Here is a 27,842-nt window from a genome sequence, read left to right as displayed (position 1 = left end):
GGTGCTCCCAAGTTCCTCTCTGCTGAAAACAGCCAAAGGGACCACCTACAACTATTGCTGTTTTTTATTTTGATCCCTGGTTTCTGATTTCCAATCCTTTTGCCTAAAATTCAATGCGAATCATCTCTGCAAACACCAAAGGAAAAGAAAAAAATCAAAACATTCATTACTTCTCCTCCTCATTGAAAGACATCTGATCAAACAGGCTGTGGGCGAGGAACCAATGACTCAACATTAAACCGTTTTACATCACTAAGTAAATAGGTTTAATAAGAAAAAGAGATACCAGTTACACCCAACCCCACAGGCCTTCGCAGAGCAAGCTAGGGATGAGGGGGCCTGTGGAGGGAGCTTCCTGTCCAAGCTATCACCCAGGCTCCCAAGTGCACATCAATTTAGGTCAAGTTCAGGTCACAGGACCCAAGTTCTGAGAGTGCACGTTATCCTTACCCACGTCTTCCCGCTATTGGTACAAGCAATGTGGAAATGGCTCCATCAGCTTTCAAATGCTTAAGGTTTGAATTTTGGACTTCTTTTTTTAATTAAAAGAAAATTTTAAACGCCAAAAACATTTTATATTGGGGTATAGCCAAGGGCAACCCACTCCAGTATTGTTGCCTGGAGTATTCCATGGACCTGAGCCTGGCAGGCTACAGTTCACGGGGTCGCAAAGAGTCACACATGACTGAAACAACCTTGCATGCGTAGCCAAGTAACAATGCTGTGGCTGTTTCAGGTGAACAGTGAAGGAACTCAGCCATACGAATACTTGTGTCCGTTCTTGAATTCTGGACTTAACAAACATTTCCCAAAGCCGCTGCTTTTTATAATTTCTATAAGAAACTCCCTAGAATTGAGGAATTCTCTCTAGCTCTAAGCTGGGGTACAAGTGCTCTTCATATATAAAGATTTGAAGCTTTCATAAAGTCCAAGGCCATGTGGGGCCCAAAGTTGATGTGAGTTGTTTTGGACCAGAATAAGTGTGAGAACTGGAAACACACCCTGCAGGTGTGCAGTGTGGTGCTGGGGGCTCTGGACTCAGACTTGGTTTGCATAACTAATTAGCAAAGTGGCAAACCACTTCTGTGTTCTGTGCCTTGGTTTTCTCATCTGTACAACGGGGATAATAATAGCACCCACTGCATAGGCTGTTATGAGAATGAGGTAAATGGGTATATGTTAAAGTGTTTAAGATAGTGCCTGACTCTTCATAAGCACTAAGTAACTGATAAATAATAAACCTGTTAATGACTGCAATTGTCATTATTGTTGAAGTTGAAAAGAGAAGGGGGGCGGCAGGATGAGATGGTTGGATGGCATCACCAACTTAATGGACATGAGTTTGAGCAAGCTCTGGGAGATGGTGAAGGACAGGGAAGCCTGGCGTGCTGCAGTCCATGGGGTCGCAAAGAATTGGATATGACTTAGCAACTGCACACCAACAATTATTACTGTTAGTCACTAGGAATTTGTTCTTGTGACTTTCAGGTTATATGGAAAGTGGGCAGAAATATTTAATTCAAAGCATGAGTGAACATGTCAGAGATATTTCTTCTAAGGACCATGGGGTATGTTCCTAACTTGACAGTCCTGTGGTCTAGGGAGTCTGGAGGACCACCTTTCTGTCTGTCTCCTCTGTACGTAGCTAACTAGTCACGACACTTCTTAGAGGCTAGCTCCATCGCTCATTCAGTTCAGATGGCGATTCCCGCCCACCTGCCCCCAACGCCGTCTGGGGTCTTCCAGTAAGATTGTAGCAGGGGAAATACTTAAATCGCAAAGTGCAGAGTCCTCTCATTTTAAACGAGAGAAAGCCCTCCTGCCTTTCTCTCTCTGCAGCCCGGCCGGGCCTGGGGCTCACCTGGCTGTCTCCCCAGCTCCCAGAAGGGCCTTGTGCTTTCCTGGCCAAAGCACCACACGCACCTGACGAGCCCGGGCCCCTTCTCCCTCTACGCTTGGGCTGCTCCCAGCCCTGCCCTTGTGGCCCGAGTCCTCGGGCCGCCTCGTCCCAGGTCTGACCTAGCTCGTCTCTGGACCGTGAAGGAAAGAGAGCGGCCTTGCACTCTGGCCAAGCCCCACTTCCTTCGTTCCCTCTAGCTCCTCCTGAAGGCCATCGCAGGGCTCCCAGCAGGCCCCCGCCGTGTGGGTGGGATGGGAGGGCCCTGCAGGAAAGGCGGTGCTGCTGTGGGGCGGGGGGACGTGGTGGTGGTGGGGCTCCCCTGAGTCCTTGATGGCAGCTGGACACAAAACTGCTGGGGTCATCACATTCCTGCCCAGGCCTCAGAGTGCAAAACAGGCCCAGAGCTTCAGGGAAAAGTGTTTGCAGGGCGAGTGAGCACTTGTCCACTGGGGAGAGCTGTCAGGAAGGCCCTGGGCTCACAGGTCCAGCCAGGTCCTAATAGGAGGCCTCTTTCCCTCCCGTCTCCCCTGCATTCCAGACCAGCCCCTACAGATCCCTGCTGTGGACAGGGGTCAGCACTGCTCCCCTGCTGGCCTCCACCCCGGCTGCCTGCCAAGCCCACTGGTTCCCAGTCTGAGCCACCCCCAAGGTCTGGGCCCCAGCTCCTGGGTGGTCTGTTCAGGGTTTCCCAGGCTCACACCTGGATGTTGTGTCGGGGTGGAGGGAGGACCCGGGTAGGGATGGTTCAGGACCTGAAGTCCCACTTCTGGAAGATGCTGGGTCCCCACGGGGGTACTCAGGGGCATCCCTGGAGACAAGGGTTGGCCTGTATCTCCCAGGATGGGGGATTCTGAAACTCAACAGAGCGTCCCCTTCCTGAGGAGGCCTGGTGTTGGGTGGAACCGTGGGGCATGGGGGTCCGGGTGGGAGTAGAGGGGCTGTGGGGGAGGCTCACATTTCAGGCGTGGCGTACTCGGGTGCCCGCATCCTCATCCCGTCCTTCAGGCGGCTACAGAAGTCCTCGTCCATCTGCACCCCCGGGTAGGGGGACCCACCTGCAGCAGGGACGAGAGAGCACAGGGCGTGTTACAGCCTTGGGCACATGCGGGCCAGTTCAGTGTCTGTCTCCTCCTCCGAGGTGATGGTTGGTGGCAAATTCCCAGGGACGGGAAGGGCCCTTGGCACACAGCACGGCCACAGAGCAGCTGGGTTGGCCCCATGGTGCTGGGTGTCTGATGCCCCCTGCCTGGTTCCCAGGGCTGCTCCTGTCTGTATGGTCAGGAGAAAGGCTGGTGTCTGAGGGCCCCCCACCCCCCCCAACCCGGAGAAGAAACTCTAGACAAATCCCATCCTTTAGAGACTCATCCGTTGGGATTTTAACTCCCTGCTGCTGCTAAGTCACTTCAGTCGTGTCCGACTCTGTGCGACCCCATAGACGGCAGCCCACCAGGCTCCCCCGTCCCTGGGATTCTCCAGGCAAGAACACTGGAGTGGGTTGCCATTTCCTTCTCCAGTGCGTGAAAGTGAAAAGTGAAAGTGAAGTCGCTCAGTCGTGTCTGACCCTCAGCGACCCCATGGACTGCAGCCCACCAGACTCCTCCGTCCATGGGATTTTCCAGGCAAGAGTACTGGAGTGGGGTGCCATTGCCTTCTCCATTTAACTCCCTACTTTCCTGTAAACCTCATACAGCATTGAGCAGGGGGAGGGGCAGTTGCTGTGATGGGTCTGGGGGAGGAGGGTTGGGAGCCGGGACTGGGCGGGCTGATGTGAAGGTTGAGGGGCTGCCCACGGGCCTGGAGGGCCAGAGGAACCGGGACTTTGCCCTTTTGCCAAATTTTCTGGCCAGGATCGCAGGGAACAACCCTTCTTGGAGGGATTTGTGGCTGGGGGTGAGCAGGCCTCCGTATCGGCCCCAGCCCAGACCTGGCAGCTAGTCTCTCTCAGCGTTTGTTTGTCTATACCTTGGAGTGACCGCAGCTGGGAGGAAGCAGCTGGGTGCGTGCGGCGCTGGCGCTGTGTCCCCGCGGGGCCACTGCAGCCGCCAAGCCACTTTCAAAGATTGCAGGCAACAGGTGCCTGTCATCGAAAGCAGGGGAATGGTTTTCCCACATTACAGGAAGCCAGGGATGTTACTGGGTGACTTTTATTTGCTCTGAGAGGCAAGGTTTTGGCAAAGTCTAGAAAGACTCTTGGCTAGACCCGGCCGTTCGAGGGAGGCCTCGGAGCATCAGCTGTGCGTCTGCAGCCAGATGTGGGCGCCGGACGCATCTGGCAGCGCGGGCCTGGGACCAGGTTTTTAGCCACCGCAGTGCATGTTGGTGGAAGCTGAGTGCACCCGCACACAACCAACATTTCTGCCGTTCATCCTGTGTGAACCGGCTTCTGGGGCCAGCCATGCTGAACAGAGGCAGGGGGTGAGCTGAGCTTGTTGGGTCTTTCCTGGGAAATTCTGCAGGGTTTTGGGTGGAAGGATGCAGGGAGCAGAGAGGTGTGGGTATTAAAGATTCTGGGTGTTTGAGGAATTTAGGACAAGGGAAGGGAATTAGGAAGACAGGGAAGGGGTAGCCAGCTTGGCTGGAGGTAAGTGGGACTGGAGATTGTATTCTAGTCAGACCTCTCTTGCAGCCCCCTGTGTGTTTTTTTGTGGTCCAGGCACGTATGGGCACACCACTCTGAGCCCCCGCATGGGTTTTAGTGGCTGCTTCAGCCCAGGTGATTCCCTAGAGGAGGCGGACGCTCAGCTCTGGGCAGCTGTCCCCTCTCCTCCTGCCCCTAGACTCACCTAAGGAGAAGATCTCCCACAGCAGCACTCCGTAAGACCACACGTCGCTCTTGGTGCTATAGATCTTGTCAAAGATGGACTCGGGAGCCATCCACTTCAGAGGAAGTCGTGTCTGGAAAAGGGCGAAGGGACGCCTTGAGCAGGAGGGCATGCAAACAAAGCACATTTGTCCTGAGCACCCGGGGGTCACCTCCCAGATAACGCTTGGCCTTAAATCATTTCCCGGAGCAGCAGGGTTTCCTAGGATGGAGAGTGCACGTCAGCCTAAAGTGTGGCCCTGAAAGTGTGCTGTGTTCATCCCTATGACGGGCAGTAACTGTTTAGTAAGCCCTTCCTCTGTGCCCAGAGCACCCGACTCTGTAAGAAAGCCTCCTTCCTCAAACAGCCTGCACTCCACGTGGACCTGGGAAAGAGCCCTGTGAATTACGCAGTTGGCCAAAATGTTCCTTGGGGTTTTTCTGTAACATCTAATGGAAAAATCCAAACAGACTTTTTGACCAACCCGATAGAAGGTATCTGGGAAATCGATCATTTCCAGGAATTTTTCTTAACAAGGAGGAGTTTTGAAAGGCATTACGATATAAAACACAGGATTTTAAGTCATTGACTGGAGGTGTGGGCAAAGGTGTGGAAAAGAAGGAAGGTGATAGTGTTTAGGGCCCCGTGTGACTGGTTTTGGAATGGGAGTCCCAGTGGGTCCGGCCCTATGGCTTTATAGGGATGGAGATTGACAGGGACCCTGGGATGAGTCAGGGACAGAGAAAAATAGAGCGGGGAGGGCTGGGGAGAGGCTGAATGATGCACAGGAGAGAGCACAGACACCCACCCAGGTAGTTGCCATCTTTGTAAGTCAGGGCTCTCGAGGAAAGCCTGTTGTTGTTTTCCTTTTAAAGAAACTGGGGGGGGGGACTCCCCCAACGGGGTCCAGTGGTTAAGACTCCAGGTTTCCGATGCAGGGGATGTGTGTTCCATCCCTGGTCAGGGAACTAAGATCCTGCATGCCTGGAAGTGAGGTCAAAGAAAGAGAGAAAGAAGAGAGACAGGCGAGCGTGGTTCTCAGACTAGAATCCTGGGACTGGCTGAGTCCGCCACACCTGAAGAGTTATTAGAGAGAGGCACCTTCTCAGGCCCCACTCAAGACTTTGGAATCAGTTTAACAAGCTCTCTGGATGACCTGTGTGCTCGCTCTGAGAGCCAGGAGCAGAGAGTAGTTGTCTGGGCCCAGACCCAGACATAATGAAGCCTTCAGGGTAAAGGCCAGAGGGGAGAGGACACGGGAGGTCAGCTCTAAAAGTGGAAATAACACTTATCGCCAGAGACGGGAAGGAGGAGAGGCCAGTGTGAGCCAGCAGAGATGCTGGGCAGGAGGGCGGACCCGAAGGGGACGTGATTTCCTCCCCAGTGAGGTCATGTGGACGGCCACCCCCACCCTTTCCTGAGACGTGTACACCTGCCGAATCCATCACCCAGCTTTATCTGAGGGGAAGAGTCCAGGCTGTTCTCCCAGCTGCCTGGGGAACTCCCTCCGGGGGGGCAGAGGAGGGGCTGACATGGGCTCGGCAGGGCTACTGACCAGCGGTCAAGGGTCCAAGGGACAGGAGCTGGGCTGGGGCCAAGGGAAGGACCGGAGGAGGAGAGCAGGGCCTCTCTGGGCCCCGTGCGAGGACCCTCGGGTCCAGAGGCCGTGGGGCCAGCCTGTCTGCACAGTCTGTTGTTTGGGGACCTCTGCCGAGGAAATGTAAATATTTACCAAGGGCTTTGGTCTATGGTTTAGGAATGATAGGGCCCCAATGAGTCAAACAAACATCAAACTTTGGACTTACATCTCCTTTTCTCACATAGTCGGGGTTCTTATAAATATCCCGGGCAAGGCCAAAGTCACAAATCTTCACCACGTTGTTCTCAGACAAAAGTATGTTTCGTGCGGCCAGGTCCCGATGAATGCACTAGAGTAAAAACAGTGTCATTATCGATGCTGTCTTAATCTCATCCAGGAATTTCCTGAGCCTTCTTGCTGTTCTTAACTCGGGGACTCATGTCACATGCTTCCTTTACATGAAGGGACCAACTCTCTGTGCACATGGTGTCGCCCCAAACATGAAGCATTTCTCTCTACAAATTCAGACCCCTTGGAGGCCCCCAAGTCAAGGGGTGCCCCAAATCCTCTCTGCCCCGGTGCTGCAGGATGGCATCAGGTAAACAGAGCTGGCCGTCCATTCTCCCAGGGAGCTCAACTTCCCCATAGCCTTTTATCCTGAGCTGCTGAGACCAGATCACCACCCAGCTGGAGTTTCCTAGGAGGACTCCCCTGGGATGAGCTAACAGATGTGGAGCTGTGTACTCTGAGATTCTGACCAGTTCTGGAGGCATGCTAGGGGAAAACATGGAGCATGGATGCTGGGATCATCTAGTCTGAAACCCAGCAAGCTCTTCCCCTAGAATTAAGATCTACCCACTGGTACCCTACCCACAAGGCTTCCCTGGTGGCTCAGACAGTAAAGAATCCACCTGCCATGCAGGAGTCCTGGGTCAGGAAGATCCCCTGGAGAAGGGAATGGCAACCCACTCCAGTGTTCTTGCCTGGAGAATCCCATGGACAGAGGAGTCTGGTGGGTTACAGTCCATAGAGGTTGCAAAGAGTAGGACATGACTTAGCACTAACACTTTCACTGGTACCCAAGAGTCATTTCTCAAACCTCCTCACTCACATCAGGACAGACTAAGGAGTGTGTTGTGAAGTTCACTCTACGTTTAAGGACCTGTTGTTGTTTAGTTACTAAGTTGTATCTCACTCTTTTGTGACCCTACGGATGGTAGCCTGGCAGGCTCCTCTGTCCAGGATTTTCCAGGCACGGATGCTGGAGTGGCTTGCCATTTTTTCCTTTAGGGGATCTTCTGACCCAGGAATTGAACCCACGTCTTCTTGAGTGGCAGGCGGATTCTTTACCAATGAGCCACCAGGGAAGCCCATTTAAGGGCCTACATACTAGCAAATATGAGGAAAAGTGAACTTATAGCAAAGGTTTGTGCTTGCCCGTGTGTATATCCACACATCCAGGCCGAGCAAAGAAGCAAAACAGTGAAGAGTGAGAGCTGACCTTTCTGGAGGACAAAAACTCCATGCCTCTGGCCACTTGAAAACTGTAAGAAATCAGATCTTCCATAGTGATGGGCTGCTTGTAGAAGTCGTCAAAATCTGGAAAGTATTAAAACCGAAGCTGTTTGTAAAGGCTCTTGTCAGGCCACCAAATCCCAGTTTATTGGAACAGCATTAGCAAAACATAAAACAAACCAACAAACAGATCAGAGTTCATCTTTGAGAGCATTTCAGTCTCCACATGAATATCCAACATTTTTCCAGGCCTCTAGCCCGGTTTGCCCAAGTGTTGGGGGGTGGGGACAGGGGGCAGGAGGATGATCCATTAAGACAGAAAGGCCTGGGGGGAAGACAGTTGTACAGTTCCCTGTCAAAATTAGTAACTCTGGAAATAATCTAAATTCAAATCTTATCTCCCCAGGACATTAGCCTTTGAGTCTCTCACGGATGTTTATTAGGGTGATAAATAAGAAAAAAATTTCAGAGATGCACAGTGTGTTGTAAAAATATCTCAGACTGGAGGACAGGAAGGAATTAATACCTACCCTCCTCTTCCTCAACATCACTGAGACTTTTATCTTCCTGAAACCCGGAGCTCGCGAAGCTCTCGCTGCTGGTAACGCTGTCTAGTCTTTGTTTCTCGCCCTGCTCCAGGTCTGGCTCCATTTTTTCTTTCTTAGGCTCCACGTGTAAGGCTGCATCCTTTTAAGAGACCAAGGAAGACAGTGATGAAAGGGACGGAACAGCAGAAGGGCGACTGGGCCCTCAGGCCAGCAATTGCCTGTGTTGGGAGGATGTCCTCTGAGAGGAGGGCTAGTAAACTAGTAGCCCGGCTGCCCCCTGGGGGTGGGAAGTCTTCCACTCTTGCCTGGGCTTCTGGGTAGCATCTCAGGTGGGATAAAGGAATATTCACAGCAGCTGCTGTTTACTAGCACTTACTCTGCGAGGCAGCACACTGAGGGTCTTAGGTCTTTCTCATTTAATCTTTCCAACAGTTTTACAAAGTAGCTCTTACAATACATGAAGGAATACATTCAGAGAAGTCAAATAATCAAAGTCACATGCGGCTGATAGATGGCAAAGCTTGAACCCAGGTCTGGCCAACTCCATTCTGTGCCCGTAAGCACTTTTCCATCCCGTGCGCCATCTTGGGAAAGATACGGAATGATGGAAAAGGGTTCCCAGTCAACCCGAGACCACGCTTTATAATCCCCAGTGGGAGTAATAAGAGAAGGCTGCAGTTACCAATGTGTCTGGTTTCCTTGGAGAAGGAGGGAACGTGACCATTTCTTCTTCTCCCCTCCATTCAAAGATGTAGCCTGATCCTAACAAAGGCAGAAAACGCCTTTCATTTTGAACTGGGCATCTGAGCCCTGGAGTGTATCCAACTCTTTCATTAAGTGTGTGATCTTGAGCAGCGAACCACCTTGCTTTTCTGGGACTTCCTTTTCCACATCTGAAAAGCTCTATCATCTTATGTATGGACTCACAGGAGTTGTTGGTTTTGGGTGGAACCAGAAAAGATGGGTATCATCTTTAGTAATTCATCTAATTGCTGTGACTCTAGAAACAGCACTCTCAGTGGCTTCGTGAGTCCACCGTGTACCTGGCTCAGGCAGGGGTGGCTGTAGGGGGACTGGGGTTCAAAGGCGTCCCCTGAACCACCTGGCTTTGTGGCCGGGCTGGCTCCCCATCCTTCCTTGGTTTTTCCTGGAAGCATCACTACGTGGGAGTGGTCCGTCCACTAGAGGGCGTAATGGGAGCAAGCAGAGGACAGACACGTCAGCTTCAGCCCCCAAAACCTTGGAAGCGCAGAGGGTCTCTAGGCTCCTGCCCCTAGAAAGAGACCCTCTTGTGCCTGCCACAGAAGGGAGTTAATCCTCAGAGTGAACCCCCGCTGCCATCCAGGTGACCTACCTGAGAGCAGGTAAAGAATGTTAACTCTGGTTACTGTCTGGCCCTGAGGCAGTTAGATTTGATTCTGCTCAGTTGGGGACTGAAATTTTATTTCCCACAAGATCCTTTCCAGGACAGAAGTGGGCAGGGGAAGGTGCTGGGGTGAAAAGTTCTTGACTCTTTGGCGAAGCTCCAGGGACCGTAACTCAGACTCCCCCACCCCACCCCTGCTTCCCCACTCCCGGTAAATGGTATATTTAGCTCTGCTCATTGGTAACTGTTTCTGGTAAATAAAGGTTGATTTACTGAACTTTTGGGACTCTGACAGAATCCATTGGATTTATTACAAATAATATTTAAAGATCCTAGTGAATTTATTTGGAAAATGAAATATCCCATTTCGATTCAGCCTTTCGGTTTTTCCTTCACCTTCTCTGTATATGTCTTTAGGTTCCAAATGTGAAATACAGCTGTGTGTTTTCCACGAAAACACTGAGCTCCACCAACAGGGAGGTGAATCATTAAATATAGCCTGAGAAGGAAGCAGGCTCTTCAAACAAAGGACGTACGAACGCAAACGTTCCATCCTGCCCAGGTCCCTGGGGTATTCTTGCTGGCTTAGTTCTTCCTGAAGCCAGCCCAGGATTTCAGGACTGAAGAGAAGTTGTACAACTCTCAGCCCAGGGTACCATTCTCCACTTTTTCTTATGTTTTTTTCCCCTCTTCTTACCCAGGACAGTGCATGGAAAAAGTATTGAAGGGACATTAGAAGAGCTGGGTTCTTTCTCCTTGACTTTATCTTTTGCCAAGTTCATGTCCTTAAGGCAATTGCTGGACTTTCTAGGCACGTCTGTGATGTGAGTGTGGACTAGCTGATCACAAAGATCCCTTTCGGCTTTAAGATTCTTATCATGTTATTTTTCAGTTGCTAAGTCGTGCCCAACTCTTTGCAACTCCATGGACTGCAGCACGCCAGGCTTCCCTGTCCTTCAGTCTCCCAGACTTTGCTCAAACCCATGTCCATTGAGTCGGTGATGCCATCCAACCATCTCATCCTCTGTCGTCCCCTTCTCCTCCCGCCCTCAGTCTTTCCCAGCATCAGGGTCTTTTCCAATGAGTCAGTTCTTCCCATCAGATGGCCAAAGTATTGGAGCTTCAGTTTCAGCATCAGTCCTTCCAATGAATATTCAGGGTTGATTTCCTATAGGATTAACGATCTTCTTGCAGTCCGAGGGATTCTCAAGAGTCTTCTCCAGCACCACAATTCAAAAGTATCAATTCTTCAGCGCTCAGCCCTCTTTATGGTCCAACTCTCACATCTGTACATGACTACTGGAAAAACCATAGATTTGACTAGACGGACCTTTGTCAGCAAAGTGATGTCTTTGCCCTTTAATATGCCATCTGGGTTTGGGCTTCCCTGGTGGCTCAGACAGTAAAGAATCTGCCTTGCCATCATCTTTTAAGATACGAGAGACTAAGTGATTTGTGCATGTCTGGGTGTGTATGGAGGCGGGGGGAGGGGGAGAGAGAGAGATGGGGAGAGAGAAATTTATCAAGATGACTTGACATTTAGATAGATGGCTAGTAGATTTAATGTCTATCACTGCACACAGTGGATCAAATAGTCTCTGTGCTTGCCACAAAAAGAGTGTGATATATTAGCACAGAAAGAAAGAGGTTTTTTTTTTTGCTTCCTTGTTGTCTCTCTGCTTTATGGGAGTGTCATTGCTTTACAATGTTAAATTAATTTCTGGAAAAAAAAAAAACTTCTTTTAAAGGAAAAAGCAGAGACTGTGTTTTAAGCTTAGTCATTAACGGTGTTGACTGAGGAAAAGCACAACCTCAAAACTGTGAGTCAGGTTTATTCAGTGTCTTTCTGAGGACTGTGGTCTGTGAGTAGCCTTGCAGAGAGCTCTGAGGTAGTAGGGCAGGTCAGTTTACATGTGATTCTGGTCAAGACAGTGCGTGCAACCCAGAACATACACAGGTGGAAGGCTGCTGCTAGTCCCAGGGAACAGATACCTTAGTTAATGGTTTCAGGGCTTTTCTGACTAGGAGAGAGAAAAAAATACAGGTTCCTAAAAAATTTCTCCTGTGAAAATATGTGACTATCTGAAGGCCTGTTCTGCTAGTTTTCCCAGGGCACAGATTGCCTTATTTCTAATCTCCACCTGAACTCCTTTCAGAGTGTTTTAAAGGTCAGCAAAAGATCTTCTGGAGGAGGAAATGGCAACCCACTCCAGTTTTCTTGCCTGGAAAATTCCATGGACAGAGGAACCTGGTGGGCTACCATCCATGGAGATGCAAAGAGTCAGACACGACCGAGCAGCTGAGAACAAAGGTGAGCGAGTGACTGCAGTGGCTAATGACTCGGTCCTTGTAGAGCCAGATGGGAAGCTAGCAACATTTCTTTAGTTGGCAACGGAAAAATACATTTTCTTGTTTTATGCTATTATTTTTGTTGTTCAGTTGCTCTGGTTGTGTCTAGCTCTTTGCAACTGCATGGACTGCAGCACATCAGGCTTCCCTGTTCTTCACCATCTCCTGTAGTTTGCTCAAACTCATGTCCTTCGAGTCGGAGATGCCATGGTTATCTCATCTTCTGTCACTCCCTTCTCCTCTTGCCTTCAATCTTAAGCATCAGGGTCTTTTCCAATGAATCAGTTCTTCCCATCAGGTGGCCAGAGTATTGGAGCTTTAGCTTCAGCATCAGTCCTCCTCATGAATATTCAGGGTTGATTTCCTTTAGGATTGACTAGTTTGATCTCCTTGCAGACTAAGGGACTCTCAAGAGTCTTCTCCAACACCATAATTTGAAAGCATCAGTTCTTTGGAGCTCAGCCTTCTCTATGATCCAACTCTCACATCCGTACATGACTACTAGACATGACTATGCTGCTATAGCCTGAATGGAAACTCAATTCTTTGTTGAAAAATCCCCAACCCAGAAGTTCCTTACCTTGTTGAGAAAGAATAAGGCCCGTTTGCTCTTGAGATAGTTGGAGAGATTTCCATATTTGCAGTATTCAACAATCACCATTAGGGGCCCTGCAACCAAAGCGACACAAGCTCAGCCAGTCGTCTGCCAGCTTCGGTAGACCTGGAGGTCTCAAACCGGCTTGTTTTTCTGTTAGCAAGTTCTGGGGGAATCCCTGGGTTGGGAAGACCCCTTGGAGAAGGGAATGGCTACCCACTCCAGTACTCTTGCCTGGAGAATCCCATGGACAGAGGAGCCTGATGGGATACAGTTCATAGGGTCACGAAGGAGTCAGACATGATTTGGTGACTAACATTTTCTGGGAGATGCTTAGGAGTGAGATTTCTTTTTCAATTGAACCTGAGAAAGAGTTTAAAAATACAAGAGTAGACATGGGGGAGGAGTATGGGGAAGAAGCAGAAAAAAAGAAGACTAGTAGAAGAGAGAGAACTTTGAGGAGGGGAGTTGGGGCAAGGTCAGGGCTCTGCCTGTGACTGGCACCACCCTCCCTGCCCCCAGCCTCGGGACATCAGCCCCTTCTCCCAGGTCCTGTCTGGCCTGACTTCTCTGCTCTCCCCCTCCCCTCCCCTCCCCAGGGGCGTCTGCATGGAGACTGCCTTGGGGCTTTCAAGATCGAAAGTGGGGATCAACCAATTTATAAAGGAAGAGAAGATAAATATTTGAGGCTCAGTAGGCCACACAACCCTGGAGAAGGGAATGGCAACCCACTCCAGTATCCTTGCCTGGAAAATCCCATGGACAGAGGAGCCTGGCGAGCTACAGTCCATGGGGTTGCCAAGAGTCGGACACGACTGGAGTGACTAAGCAGCAGGCCACACTTCTATTCAAGTCTGCCTCTGTAGCCTGAGAACGCCTTGGATGACACCCTTGAGTGACTGTGTTTCAACTTTACGAACGCAGGGATTTCAATTTCATAACATTATCCCATGTCACAAAATATACTTCTTTTGCCTGCCCCGCACCACCCCCCCCTCCAATCCCCCAGCTATTTCAAACAGTCAAATGAAGCCCACAGGCTGACCAACCGTGGTTTGCCAACTTCTGGTCAAAAGAAGCAAGAGGGTTGGGAAGGGAGGAGACCCCAGAGCTGCACTGCGGGTCCCTGGATGCCCTGAAGTCTTCCCCCAGGCCCCTCGGTCCTCCCCACCACTCATCCAACCAGGCTCAAGGCCTTGGGGGAAGAACAGCATCAGGTTCTGGATCAAAGAAGACATGGTCCCAGAGGGGCTCCCGGCTGCGGGCCCTGCCCTGGGGGAGGTTGGAAAGGCCTGTGGGAGTCTCGGTCCTGACACAGCCCAGTCCCTGCACTTGGCCCGGGTGGGTGAGGCCTGTCTGAAGGCCATGGCTGGCCCCTCCTTCTCTTGGGATCCTGCCTGGAGCCATCCCTTCCCTTGGAGGAAGCTTCCGGAATGCCCACCTTCTGCGAGTTTACCTCGGCTCCCATCATGGGTGTCCTTCTGGGTCTGGTTCATCAGAACCAGACGGGTCTCAAAGGGAGTCCTTCTGTTCGGAACCTTTAAGGTAAGCATCCAGGGAAGGCATTTCCAGTATGGGAGCCCCTTCCATCCTGGGACAGACTGCTCCGGACCACAGCAGGCCGTCTTCCAGGGGGTGGAGGGAAGGGTAGAGGGACAGAGAAGCTGCCCTGGCGTGTGAACCCGGAGAAGAGCAGACCCCCTCCCACCTACCTCCTTGCTTGGTGCAGGCTCCCAGCAAGTTGACGACGTTCAGATGGTGGCCGATGTGGGTCAGGATCTTGAGCTCGGTCATCAGAGCCTTGTACTCGCTGGCCGTGGCCCCCTCTGTGTGAGGGGTAAGAGAGAGTTAGGACGACGGGACAGTGGGGCTCTCTCCTCGAGGGCGGCCCGCCTCCCCTCGGAGGTGAGCGGCGCTCAGCTCTCACTGCACCGACTTCCCCACGCTCTGCAGAAAGGCCGGTCTCCAGCCTGTTTTCACTCCTCCACCCTCTTGAGCCAGCATCCTCTGGGCTACAGTGAGGCTGGAGTGGTGTGGGGTCAGTTACTGGACATCGCTCTGGGTGGACCGGGTCCCGGAGGGTCAGGTGCTGACTTGGAGCTGGGCACCTGGTGGGAGCGCCCTGTGGGAGCGCCCTCCCAAGGCTTCTTTCTGTCAGAACCAGGCCCAGCTAGAAGCTTCCAGGCAGAGATGCGCCCACATCTCTTTTTCTCACTTTACCCACTTTGAGAATTACAAAGGAGAAGCACAGAGGGGCCTGCAAGGGCAGAGAGGCCCCTTCTGTAAACATCTCTGCTGTGTGTTATGTTTTCCCTGTAACCTCTTCCTCCCTGGATTCCTCAAGGTTATCTCAAGTCAGGAGGGTCCGTAAGCATCTGACTTCAGCTTCATTCTCAGAGATAAACAACGTCAGTCTAAGAATTAGCAGAGTCTAAGGCCTAGATTAACTTTGTCCTGTCTGTCTGTTCTTATTGCTTAACTTACAAAGCATAAAAAATTTCAAATTATGTTTAGAAGTTTAAAATAAGTCATATTGGCTTGCTTTAAAATATTTCAACAGTATGATGTTTATGGAGTAAAAAGTGAAAGTCATCCCATCCCAACCCAAGTTACCTTTTTTTTTTAAAAAAAAAACCCGGTTACCTTTTTAGAAGTAACCACTGTTAATCACTTGGAGTTTTAGACCGTTTTCTATGCATTTATAAATATATGTAGCCAATCAAAAGTCTTTTTTGTTTGTTTACATAAATGGGATCATATATTAAAATATAAAAGCAAATTTGATGTATATAATTTGCTTTCCCCCCTTTTAAATGTGATGGACTTTTCTCATTCTTTTAAATTGATTAATGGCATTCCTGACATTTAGATGGTCTACAGTTGTGTTTTGTTTTTGCCGTTACAAATATTCTTTAATAAACAGCCTGTGATCTTTGTGCCCGTGTGTGTTTCTGTAGGACAGTCCTAGAAGTGAGTGGAAGGCTGTGCGTTTCACATTGTGGTGGATATTGGAATGGAATTTCATAAGCACAAGTCATTTTTTAATAATAACCAGATAAACACTAGAAGCCTCCCAGTGGAGTTGGGATTGGCTCAGAGTAGATGCTCAACAAATATTCGTTAGACAAATAAACAACATAATTACTCTTCTCATCTCAGACATGGGCTTAAGGCCCAGAAAGGTTAAAGGTTTTGCTCAAGGGCACTTTGAAAGAGCTTCTGAGTCATGGCCTTTGTTTGACCTTCTGCCTTTCCAGTGTCTCCTAGAAACAGATGGCCAACCAACTTAAACAAGAAAGCTTGAATGAAAATAGTGTTTTAGTGATGTTATATAGTGGGTGATTTGGCAATCTCTCGCAGTCAAGGCTGCTGGCTTAAAAAAATGATAAGCCTTTATTAAGATATTATACACACTATTTTTGTATTGCATAGAACAGATTCTCTGGGCCTTTAAAGAAAATCTCAAGTCAGAATTTCCCCCTCAAATTCATGCTTCCACGCCCTGATGCCCCTTTGGCACAGAGGGAAAACCAGGTTCTTTGGCTCAGATTTTTCCATTTATAGGCAGGGCCATGGCTTTTATCTTGGGCCTATAATAGACAAGCATGGGCAGCTGATTTGCCCCTTCTAGCATCTTATTCCTCAGCTAGTTTTGTCTCCCTGTGTGTGATCATAAGCAGGGAGGCAAAACTAGCTAAGGAATAAGATGCTTTCAGATTTAGTGTCAGCTTATCTCAAGGCTGGATACCAGCTTGCCTCCAAAACACAGACCAGAATCATTTTCAGGATTTTGGAGCAATGGATCATTTCTAGAAGGCAGCCCTTCTGTAGCACTGAGGTGTGTGTGTGGTCAGGGGGATGAGCCTTGTACCCTAACTCTTACTTTTGCATGGCTGAGTTGTGTGGCCTTGCAGAGGCTACTTAACCTTTCTGGGTGTTGGTTCTTTTTCTGCAAACTGAGATAATAAAATCTACCTCACAGAAGCTCTAGAGAGAAAAATAAGAAAAGTGACAATTTCATGCAATTCAAGCTACCATATTAAAGTATATAGGGTTGGCCAGAAATTTCGTTTGGGTTTTTCCATAACCCAATACCTAGTCTGGTGCTTTCTCGCATAGAAGATGTGTTGATGCCTTTTCTCTTTAGACCCTGGGATTGGGGCTGTCCAGGGTAGGGTGCTGGAATGCAGGATGATCTCAGAAATGCCTGTGATCATCTGGGTAGTTCCCCTTGAACAAATCCTCCTGTTTCATGGATGCAAAAGTCCTTTCTCCTGGCTACCTTCAGGCTCTTTGTAGAGCTTTATCAGAGCCGTCACTCAACAGGCTTTTGAAGTGGAAAATATCACCACACGGGGCTTTCTGCAGTGACGGTGTCAGCGCTGGATGAAGGTGAAGGCTTTGCCGTTCCCGCCCCCCCTCCCCCCCCACCCCACTCCAGCGAGTGGGTCTCTCAGCTGGACTCTTTGCCAGCTACCTGCTTGGCTGAGCTCAGAGCTTCCTGTGCCTGAAAACCCCCTGGCAATGTGTCAGCAATGTTGGAAAGCTGAAAACTGCCCTGTGGGCTTTCAGTCCTGTTTCTTTCGGTTTGGGAACCTTAAAATGCATCGAAGTAACATGACCATTTCATCACGATGAAGAAGTGTTTACTTTAAAGCAGAGGTCCCCAACCTTTTTGGCACCAGGGGCCAGTTTTGTGGATAATTTTTCCATGGACTGGGGGCAAGGGGAGGAGATGGTTTCAGGATGATTCATGTGCATCACATTCATTATGCACTTTATTTGTGTTATTACTACATCGGCTCCACCTCAGATCATCAGACGGTAGATTCTGGAGGTTGGGGACCCCTGCAGTCGGGAGCTGTGTGTCTTGGAGATGTTTGGTTTATGAGATTTTCAGTGGTTTTCATTTTCACTCTGTCTTAGGGTGGTGGTCGTAAATCGCTTTGTCATTTGACCACCTCCCAGTGCTTCACAGAGTGATAGTATTGTCAACGTAGAAAGATAATTTGTTTATTTGTTTTTAAATCTCTAAAGAGGAAATGTTTTATGGACAGGACTTGATCCTATAAAATAGCTTGACGTTCTGATCAACTCAATTGTTCTAGCTTCATTGTCTTTATGGTGAGCTCAAGCCCCAGCTGAGCCTTTGAGATTAGACATACAGCCAAGTTTCCATTGTAATGTCATAGGGGACTGCTCCAAAAATTCATACCTGTGGTTACTGTGAGCTTAGGTCCCTGGTAGCCTAGAAGAGTTTGAGACGTGGTAGGAAAAACGTCTTTGACGGAAATCATTTTCCCATGGATACTGCTGGACTGTTTCACTTACAAGGTTTATTTTGAGCTCTTGGTGGCCTCATGGAAAGCTCCAGAGGTCAAGGGTCTTCCAGCAGAAGAAAGTTATGTGGCCAGAGCAGACACGGCCTCTGTCTGCTGCTAGGCCACATTCCACGAGTACCAACACCCAGGGAACGTAATGGGGAAGTTGAAAGCCCAGTTAGAGCATCCATACCTTTCAGCATCTTTACAGCCACAGTCCGGCAGGTGGGTGATTTCTTGATGCCGAACGCCGATGCTTGCACCACTTTTCCGAAAGCCCCTCTTCCGAGTGACTTGCCTACGATGGAAAGAAGACGGTTTGTTTGCCAAGGCAGCAGTATCGGTTGAAGTCTTTTTCAGGAAGAAAGGGTCTTTTCCCTATGTGTGTATGTGTGGCATGTAGCTTTGAAGGGAATCTCCAATGAACAGACCCCAAATGGGTTAGGGACACATTTATGTGGTAGTTTCCTTCCAACTCTTTACTGCACGGCCATGTGGCCCGTGCCCTGTACAGCAAGGCTAGGACCTTCCAGGACATTTGGGGGCAGCTGTATGGCCCGTTTTCTTTTACACAGTCCCTCTCCTGGGGGAGAGGCTACAGAATCTGCAGTTGGTTTTTTCCATTGTCTGATAACATCATTACCACAAAAATTCCCCTATGTTTAAACTAAACCCCTTTTCTTGCCACTTAAGCTTATTTCTTCTGACCCGTGTTTCAGCAAAGGGAACAAACCGACAAGGGTGGTTACTGCTGTTGGCTATAATGATGCGTCAGAGCTACCGAAAAATCACTTAAGGCATTTCTCAGACTTCCTTGCCAGGCAGAATATTTTTAATGTGTCTTTACATGATGATTACAAATCTTTGTGGTTCAAAACATGCGCCCCTCAACCCTGGGTAGCAATTAGTTTCACCACAGAGAGGTGGTTGCCAAGTACAGTAACAAAGTTTGAGGTTTCCTTCGTGGTTCCCGTGGTATGTTATGTTCTAATGACTGCTACCACATTTGTTTGTTTCCTTCACCCTTGAACGAAACCACTAGACTCAAAGGGGCAAGGACCATGCCTGAATCTTCCCAGAACTTGGTGCATGGGGCATCAGGGTCCCTGTGCATTAGTACAGAAGGGAGAGGTGCATTGGGGAGTTTGTGAGATGCTCAAACCAAGTCTCTTACAGTCCTAAGTTAACTGGAGGGGCCCGTGGGATACACAGCTGAACAGTGCTCTGTGAGGAGGCATCTCCCCCCTTTTTCGATCAGTGCTTCCTTCTGCATCTCCAGGACACAGGTAGCTGACTCCAACCTGTCCAGTAGGAAACCAGTACCCCTCAGTCGTGGTATGGCAGAAGAAAGAGTGAGCCAAAGAAGTCCCCTTTTGTTCTTTGGGGGCAGAGCTGTGGAGTAGGGGAAGCCAACAAAATGCTTCTGATGAAAATTAAATCCTGGTTCTGTTCAGTTCAGTTCAGTCGCTCAGTTGTGTCCGACTCTTTGCTACCCCATGGACTGCAGCATGCCAGGCCTTCCTGTCCATCACCAATTCCCAGAGTTTACTCAAACTCATGTCCATCGAGTCAGTGATGCCATCCAACCATCTCATTCTCTGTCGTCCCCTTCTCCTCCTGCCTTCAATCTTTCCCAGCATCAGGGTCTTTTCAAATGAGTCAGCTCTTCACATCAGGTGGCCAAAGTATTGGAGTTTCAGCTTCAACATCAGTCCTTCCAATGAATATTCAGGACTGATCTCCTTTAGGATGGACTGGTTGGATCTCCTTGCAGTCCAAGGGACTCTCAAGAGTCTTCTCTAATACCACACTTCAAAAGCATCAATTCTTCTGTGCTCAGCCTTCTTTGTAGTCCAACTCTCACATCCATACATGACTACTGGAAAAACCATAGCCTTGACTAGATGGACCTTTGTTGGCAAAGTAATGTTTTTGGTAGTCAGTGTTAATTTAACACAGCACCTCTGGCCCCACTTCTTTCTCGGTCTGTTCTGATAATGTGTTTTCAGTGAGCTAACTTTCCTCTCTCCCTCCCTTCCTTCCCAAAGGACACAGTTTGTTATTTGTTAAGATTCCTGGAAAGTTTGTTATGAAGCTCTCCTTGTCCTCATCCCACTGGAACCTTTATACTTGCATGCACAACTCCTCTGTATCAAAGTGTCCTCACCTGCCTCAACTTAGAGTCTTCCAGTGCCCACCCCCCAGCATCCAGTAAGGACGTGGGAAGAGCTCTGTCACATGTCATCAGAGGCGTCTCCCTGCCTGGGTCTCATGGGGACGCTGGTAAGATGACACGCCTCCCTGGGTCAGAGGGGTACCTGTCATGCTGACAGAGATCCTCCTCCCAAGGCATGCTTGTGGGCCAGGATACAGTCTCTGCTTCCTTCTTCAGATCAAAGTGTCCAATAAATAGCGAAATCAGGGCTTCTCTCTTACATACAAGAGTGTCAAGTGGACCCTGAAATGGGATACGGGAAGCACGCTGGCAGATGCCTTCCCCAGATTTGTAAAAATTGGTGTTTTCTGATTAGAGGCTTAATCCTTGCTTTCATAGGGTAAAAGAACACCTTTTTTTCTGCATCACCTTCTATTGTCTCCTGTGAAAATTGTCCTGAGCCTGAAACAGGTAAAGAGCATCTCTGTCTTGGGTGCCTGTCCACAGACTCCTGTTTGTCTGGGGCAGGCCGCGTCTTTTTCATCCCCACATCTCCAGCCCCCACACATTCCCTTCCTTGTCAGCACAAAACACTTCCCGTCTTCCAACGGGAAGGTGCCCTGTCGGACATGACGTCAACTTCTGTGGGTTGAGGACTTTGCCCTGACCGGTGAGAACGAGCCTGTTCTCACTTGACTTCCTTCAGATTTTTCATTTATTCTCTTGGAAGCTGACTGTTGCCTCGTAAAACAGCCTGAAGCTCTTACAGGCTCTTTAATCGTCTGATACATTGCAGTCTTCTGGCGGACCCACAATTCCAGTGTCAGGGGAGCCCTGCCACGCTGGACTTGACCTCGCTTTGTCCTTCTTTTCCCTTAATCCTCCTTGGTGCTACCTGGATGCCACTAGCTAGCTTGGAAAAGTGCTGGGTCATTGTTATGGAATGGAATACTACCGGGATCGCCTCTGAGAGGGACTGGTTAGGGTCCCTGGACATGGAGGGTGGTTGGGGAGAGCAGAGCAGCCTGGAGCTGAGCCCTTCTTGGCATCCAGGCTGGTTTTCCAGGAGGCAGAAGCAGCCCAGGCTCAAGCCACTCACCAGATTTCAGACATCCTGTGTGCTTTCCCATGGTAGGTAATTCTGACTTTATCTTCCAATGGGAAGATCCCCTGTTTGACATGATCTCAACTTCTGTGATAAATATACAGGAGTTGAATTTTCTCCCAGCCAGCTTTGGTGAGGAATCACTAATAAAACAAGTTTCTTTAGTTCTAGATTCCAGGAATTTCAGTGGTAGCAATACTCTGGACCCAACCCCAGCCCTGTCTGTCTCTCAGATGCTATCAATTCCAGCTTCTCTCACCAGGGCTGCGGGTTGTAACCCAGAGGGAAGACACAGCTGAAATCAGAAGCCATTTGGTCTGTGTGTTTCTCTATATTTGTAACCCATTATTACTCTCGCATCAAACCAACTTTTCCTCTTCATCCATCCAGACATCATTTTGGTTACTTTCACTTGTCAGACGTGACTTCAGATTGTTCTGTTATCTACTTGGCTTAAGAAACACATCTTGGCCCTCTCTGCTCCCATAGAAGTGGGGCGAGGCTTCCCCTGGCCCTTGGAGCCATACTCGGCACTGAAAGGCCAAGCTGGTTTGTCTGACACACTTACTCTCACCCATCAGAGACACTCTCATGCCTATCAGCTGAATCATTGCATCTGGCAACTCTGGGAGGGAAGAGAACTATAAGATCTCTAGCAAGGAGCATCTTCTGAAATGGGCTTATCTAAACCCACAGAGCCCTGGGGGGAATTCTGGTTCACAGTCTACCTCGATGGGCCATCAAGGATCATAGTGGTCCTAGGCCAAGGGATGAAGGAATGGGACAGAAAGCTCTTGCATCCTGTACAGAAGTGTGTCTGCTTGTGACTAATACCTTTGGAAAGCAGTGTGGCCTGAGAATGGCTTACAGTTGTGGGGAAATTATCCCATGTTCCTGCCAAGGTCACTGGGGGCCAGGGCAGGGGGGGGGTCTGGGCCAGCTGCCATGTAATTTAGATTTACAGAAGGAACTCATCTGGTATACCACCTGCCCCAAACTACTCTAAATTTAGTTGACCCCGCCACTGTCCCCATCAGCAGCCATTGCTGGGTTTCGCCTGTCTTTCCAGCATTTTTTTTACTGATTTCCAATTTTCTCCCCCAAGCCAAACAGCACACATTCTTGGGGCCAACAAAGTCTTCTTTCTCATATAGGGAGAAATAAAGGTGGAATCAAGCCCAGTTCAGTGCAGTTCAGTTCAGTTGCTCAGTCGTGTCTGACTCTTTGTGACCCCATGAATCGCAGCCCAAGAGAACAACGAGAAAATCCCTCTGTCCTCTCCCCTCCCCCCATACAGTCTGCGTGTCGGGGAGGGGCGGCTTTGCGACTGCATTTGTAACAAGAGCTCTGCACTGAGTAACAAGCGCCACTGGCTCCACGATCTCTCTCCCTAGTTCCAAATACTAATGATTCCTCAGAAGCCACTGTCTGAGTATCTGGAGTCTTGGCAGCTCCTGTTGTTCTGTAGCTCCTGGGCTGAAGAGTAATGTGCATTGTGACCTCTGAGCTGGAGGGACTTGGGGGCTCAGCTGGAGGGAAAGCACATTACCTGGTGTTGACAGCATCCCTGTTACCTAGGAAACAACAATCTTCCCTTTCTGTCAGTGGAGCATAAACATGAAAGAGAAAGGCTTTCTTCTCTGTGTTGGCCATTTCAGACACCCAGGGAAATTCAAAGTATGTAACTTATAGATTCGTGCAACGGGGCTTTTTGATCCACAGTTGTGCCAAGCACCAGTTTTTTCACCAAATACTCGGTTTCCCTGCACCTCCCCATTCTGAATTGTGTTCCAGGTCACCACTTTCTAATTTTTAAAACATTTTATTTATTTTTAATTGGAGAATAATCACTTTACAATGTTGTGTTGGTTTCTGCCATACATCAACATGAAGCAGCCATAGATGTACCCGTGTCCCCTCCTTCTTGAACCTCCCTCCGAGCCCCTACCCCATCCTGCTCCTCTAGGTTGTCACAGAGCACCAGGTTGAGCTCCCTGTGTCCTATGGTAAATTCCCACTAGTTGTCTATTTTATACATGGTCATATATGGATTTCCAGCTACTCTCAATTTGTCCCGCCCTTTCCTTCCCCTGCTGTGTCCACAAGTCTCTGTGTCTGCAACTCCATCGCTGCCCTGTGAACAGGCTCATCAGTACCATCTTTCTAGATTCCATACATATGTGTTAATACATGATATTTGGGTTTCCCTGACTCAGATGGCTAAGACTCTGCCCTCAGTGCAAGAGACACGGGTTTGCTCCCTGGGTTGGGAAGATCCCTTGGAGAAGGGAACGGCTATCCACTCCAGTATTCTTGCCTGGGAAATCCCATGGACAGAGGAGTCTGGCAGACTAAAGTCCATGGGATCGGGGCTTCCCAGGTAGGGCTAGGGGTAAAGAACCCAGCTGCCAATATAGGAGATGTAAAAGATGTGGTTTCATTCCCAGGTGAGGAAGATCCCCTGGAGGAGGACGTGGCAACCCACTCCAAAATTCTTGCCTGGAGAATCTCATGGACAGAGGAGCCTGGAGGGCTACAGTCCACAGGGTTGCAAAGAGTTGGACAAAACTGAAGTGACTTAGCATATATGATACTTGTTTTTCTCTTTTTGACTTACTTCACTCTGTGTAATAGGCTCTTGGTTCATCCACTTCACTAGAACTGACTCATTCATTCCTTTTAATGGCTCAGTAATATCCCATTGTATGTATGTACCACAACTTCTTTATCCATTCATCTGTCAGTGGACCTCTAGGTTGCTCCCATGTCTTGGCTATTGTAAATAGTGCTGCAATGAACACTGGGGCACATGTTCACCATTTTATCATTCACAGAAGTTTTGTTATTTAACAGTGCCTATAAGACACTGCTGAAACTAATTGCTCCCTTCCCCTTCACTTTATCTGCTCTCATGTCTGTGTCCTCCCTTCGAGGGGATGGACTCAAGCACCTTTGCATCCCTACCACTGAGATGGGTGTCAGCTGCTTGGTGAAGATGCCGAATGACTGTTGAAAGAAGGGACAGGCGCTGCCTTGTCCCTTTGACTTGTCTCACCATTCCAGAGAATTCTTTATCTCTTTATCTCCCTTGCTACTTTTTGAGCAACTAGAGGGTAGAATCCTGCATCTAGTTACTTCTGCTTCCCTCAGAGCACTGTGTTTTGTGGGCCGTGGGTGCTTGGTGCAGGTTTAGGAATCCAGGGAACAAATACATTACCCAGTTTAAGTCTCTCCCGGGCAAACTCCCACTTGCTGGCATCATAAGGGAGCCGATCGCACTGCTCATCCAGGGGAACTTCATCCGGGTCCATGATAATCGACAGGTAGTCAGCTTTAATCTCAGAAGACGACTAAGGAATAAAGAGATCTCAGAGTCACCAACTAGGGAACAACTTAAACCCAAATATGTAATGTAAAACAATACTTGGCATCATCAGCTCCTATTTTGGTTCGTTGGATTGAAACCACATGGTCGGGAGCAGCATGTGCCCTCTGCATGCATGTAGATGCATCACACGCGAGCATGCGATTTCCATCAAGCCACTCCTTACTCTCTTCACAGTGTGTTTCTCTGGTACCCCTCCACTGTCCTGTCTCTGACAAAATGCACCCAGATTCTGCAGTGACCTTAATGCTTTTTCTTAAACAGTGATCAGAAACTCTCAGGTGGCTCAGTGGTAGAGAATCCAGCTGCCAATGCAGGAGAGGTGGGTTGATCCCTGGGTGGGGAAGATCCTCGCCTGGGAAATTCCATGAATAGAGGAACCTGGTGGGCTACGGTCCATGGGGTCACAAAGAGTCGGACAGGACTTAGCGACTAAACCACCACCAAGCAGTGATCACATAATTCTTCTCTGAAAAAATGCAAAGTATTTTAATAAAATCATTCCAAACAATGACTATAAATAACTTTCCATGGTCATTCTCCAGGAACATGAGTGGCAGATGGGTCAGCAGTGGGTTGTGGCTTCTCTGCGTTTGTAAGAAAGGCTAAAGTGGCCGAGTAAACCCAGGGTCCCTGGGACAGTGGAGAAGCACATTTCACGTGAAGTGGTTCAAGACACGCAGAAGGCCCCTTGGTTGCCGCAGCAACCTGAAAAGGCTAGAGTGAGATTAGAATAGGATTTACCTGGAGGAGTTACAGAAAAAGGGTTCTGAGCTCAGAACTTAAACACCAGTCAGTCAGCCCTCTGAAAGAATAATATAAAGGAATCCACCAGCAAGGAGCCTCCACAAGTTTCCTGGTGACCGAAATTTTGTGAGTCCCTATTCAGATGGACTGGATTCATCTGAACTGTTTGAGTATTTACATTAAAATTCATGTAAAATGCAAGGTTATTCAGCACATTGCAAGTTTATATATTTAGCATACATAGCTGTGACTCACAGGCAGGAAAAAGATGAAAAATGTACAAAAAGAAAATAGATTTGTCTTCAGTGAGAAATCAAAGTTAAGAAATAGTAAATATTTGCTATAAACAAAATTAAAAAAAAAATAGAAGTTGATTATTTCAAAGGCAAAGGGGTGAGACTTATACACAGCTATATTCCAAGCTCTTTTGGCTACTGGTATAATAAGATGTCAAATAAATGAGGTGGCACCTACCTTCTAGTGCTTGTTTTATGTTGGTGATGCAAATGAAGCCCAGAACATACCCTTTATTTCAGATCATATGTAACCGGATTTACATTTGGTGTGTTGGGTTCACATTCATGGTTAATGTACCCTGTTCATATTAATTGATTGTAGAATTGGCTGCATTTCCGCAGGCAGGACAGAAAAGAAGTATGCTTGCCCATAGAGGCTAGGTTTTGATAACTCTTGTCTAGAAGTTACTTACACTTCATTTCAATGCGTTTAGGGCCCTTCCTTTCTGCACATTTCCCTAAACAGGATCAGAGTTGAGCAGAGAAGACAAACCTCCCCATCCATTCCACTTCACACCCGCCCACATTCTTTGGCCCTGACTCACCCCGTCCTGGACTGTCACAGCTCACCTCATCCATCACTCGCAATCTGCCTCTTTCTCACAAAAATTATCACTGAAATGTGTGGCAGATAGCTCAGGGCAGGAAGATTGCCTGGCCTCCACAAAGAGTGGAAAATGGAGACAGATAGGGAGCACGTTTGTCATGAGCTGCGTTTGCCAGCATGGTAGACTGTGTGTGGGGGCACTTAAAGACACTAGTGTGAGGCTGCAGGGCTGGACAGGAGTGTTGTTTCCCACACCAGGGTCCTGGGAGCTCATGAGCGGCATGGATGGGAGCTTTGATGACTCCAGTTCTCAGCGTGTGCAATAGCCAAGGCCATGAGACACGATCTCCAGTCTTCCAAGAGCAGAGGAAGAGCTACAGCCCAGCCAGGGACAGCTTTTGGTCCTGTGGGAGCTGAGAGAGGTGGGCAGGGGTAGTGACCGAGCCAGGGGAGCAGCCCACGGAAGACAGTCTGCCTACATGGCACCTGAGGAGTCCTATGGTTTGTCTTAAGGCAGATGAGAGGAGATACCCAACAGACCTTCAGGAAGGGCTTTGAAACGAGCCTGCTGGTAGAATCTTGGTTGACCAATGCTTATTCTTTCAACTGACAAAATCATGGAGCACCCACTGGGTGCTAGGCATGGAAATTGCTTGGTCAGGCGCTTCAGAGCCCAGACGTGGAGGCCTGGGTTGAATCAGAACCTACATATTACCTTGGGCAAGTTACTTAGCTTTATTAAGCCTAGTTTCCTTATCAGTAAGGCAGTGTCAGTGGTGGTACTTATCTCATAGAGTTGCTGTGAAAATCATGCAAAATAGTCTATGAAAAGCTATTTGAGGGGCCCAGTGTATAGCAAGCATGAATAAATATTAGCTTTAGTTGGCCTGTGCAGGGTGAGGATGAAAAGAGAAAATACAGTCCTTATCAGTGAGGAATTTACACAGCGGTTAGAGAAATCAGTTGGAGATATGTTTTTGATGCCTTGTTCCTCTTTGCCTTCCCAAACCAATTACTTCTCAAATCCTATAGGCATTCTGTCATTGAGATGGTCATTTCTTGCCTTCATCCTTTCTAATTGACATTCACATTTTCTAACTTTTTAGACATACAGGGGACCTCTTCGATTGAGTCCCAGAGTGCCTTTCCAGTGTTATTTCCACTAAGCTCCCATATGCAAAGTACCCAGACGTTGTCCCTAACCTGGGGAGTGGGCCAGAGTAAGGGTGGGCTGTTTTCCTACTGCTTTCCTTCCAGCCGCAACCTTCAAAGTCAGTCTCTAAACGGAGCTCTCTGAAGTCTCTCTGCCCTCTCTTCCTTTGAACTCTGCAGTCTTTGTACCGCCCTTGCAGATTTGGCAGGTCCCGCTGTTGTTAGATGTGTTTTCCTATATGATGTACCTCCCCTTTCCAAATCCCGTTGTTTAACTTTTGCTTCCTTCGAAAGCAGTGGCTTTCCTTGTCTTAAAGCCAGTTGCTCCACGCAGCAAAAGCCTTAGGTTATTTATTCACCACACAGGAGGGGCTGCCAGTCGACATACCAACCCTGGAAAGTATAACTTTCCTGGTTTCGAATAGCAAGTCTAAGGTCACACAACCTGAATTCAAAACTCAGCTGCGACTCTAACTAGCTG

General features: G+C 48.8%; 1 protein-coding gene across 2 annotated transcripts in view; it reads right to left on the bottom strand.

Annotated features, from left to right (window-relative positions):
* Positions 1-27,842, bottom strand: part of FLT1 (fms related receptor tyrosine kinase 1) — a 205,240-nt gene that overhangs the window by 15,971 nt on the left and 161,427 nt on the right. For both annotated transcript variants that reach the window (XM_061434869.1, XM_061434870.1), the window contains exons 17-25: positions 24,452-24,584; positions 18,168-18,272; positions 14,366-14,479; positions 12,639-12,727; positions 8,326-8,482; positions 7,782-7,879; positions 6,507-6,629; positions 4,684-4,795; positions 2,856-2,955 (exon numbers count right to left, since the gene is read on the bottom strand). In XM_061434869.1, coding sequence (XP_061290853.1) covers positions 2,856-2,955; positions 4,684-4,795; positions 6,507-6,629; positions 7,782-7,879; positions 8,326-8,482; positions 12,639-12,727; positions 14,366-14,479; positions 18,168-18,272; positions 24,452-24,584 — 1,031 coding nt within the window. The remainder of the gene's footprint in view (positions 1-2,855; positions 2,956-4,683; positions 4,796-6,506; positions 6,630-7,781; positions 7,880-8,325; positions 8,483-12,638; positions 12,728-14,365; positions 14,480-18,167; positions 18,273-24,451; positions 24,585-27,842) is intronic.

This window comes from Bos javanicus, chromosome 12 (assembly GCF_032452875.1).
Source record: "Bos javanicus breed banteng chromosome 12, ARS-OSU_banteng_1.0, whole genome shotgun sequence".
In the NCBI taxonomy this organism is placed as follows: domain Eukaryota; kingdom Metazoa; phylum Chordata; class Mammalia; order Artiodactyla; family Bovidae; genus Bos; species Bos javanicus.
The sequence above is the reverse complement of the archived record's forward strand: the minus strand, read 5'-3'. Positions and strand labels throughout refer to the sequence as shown.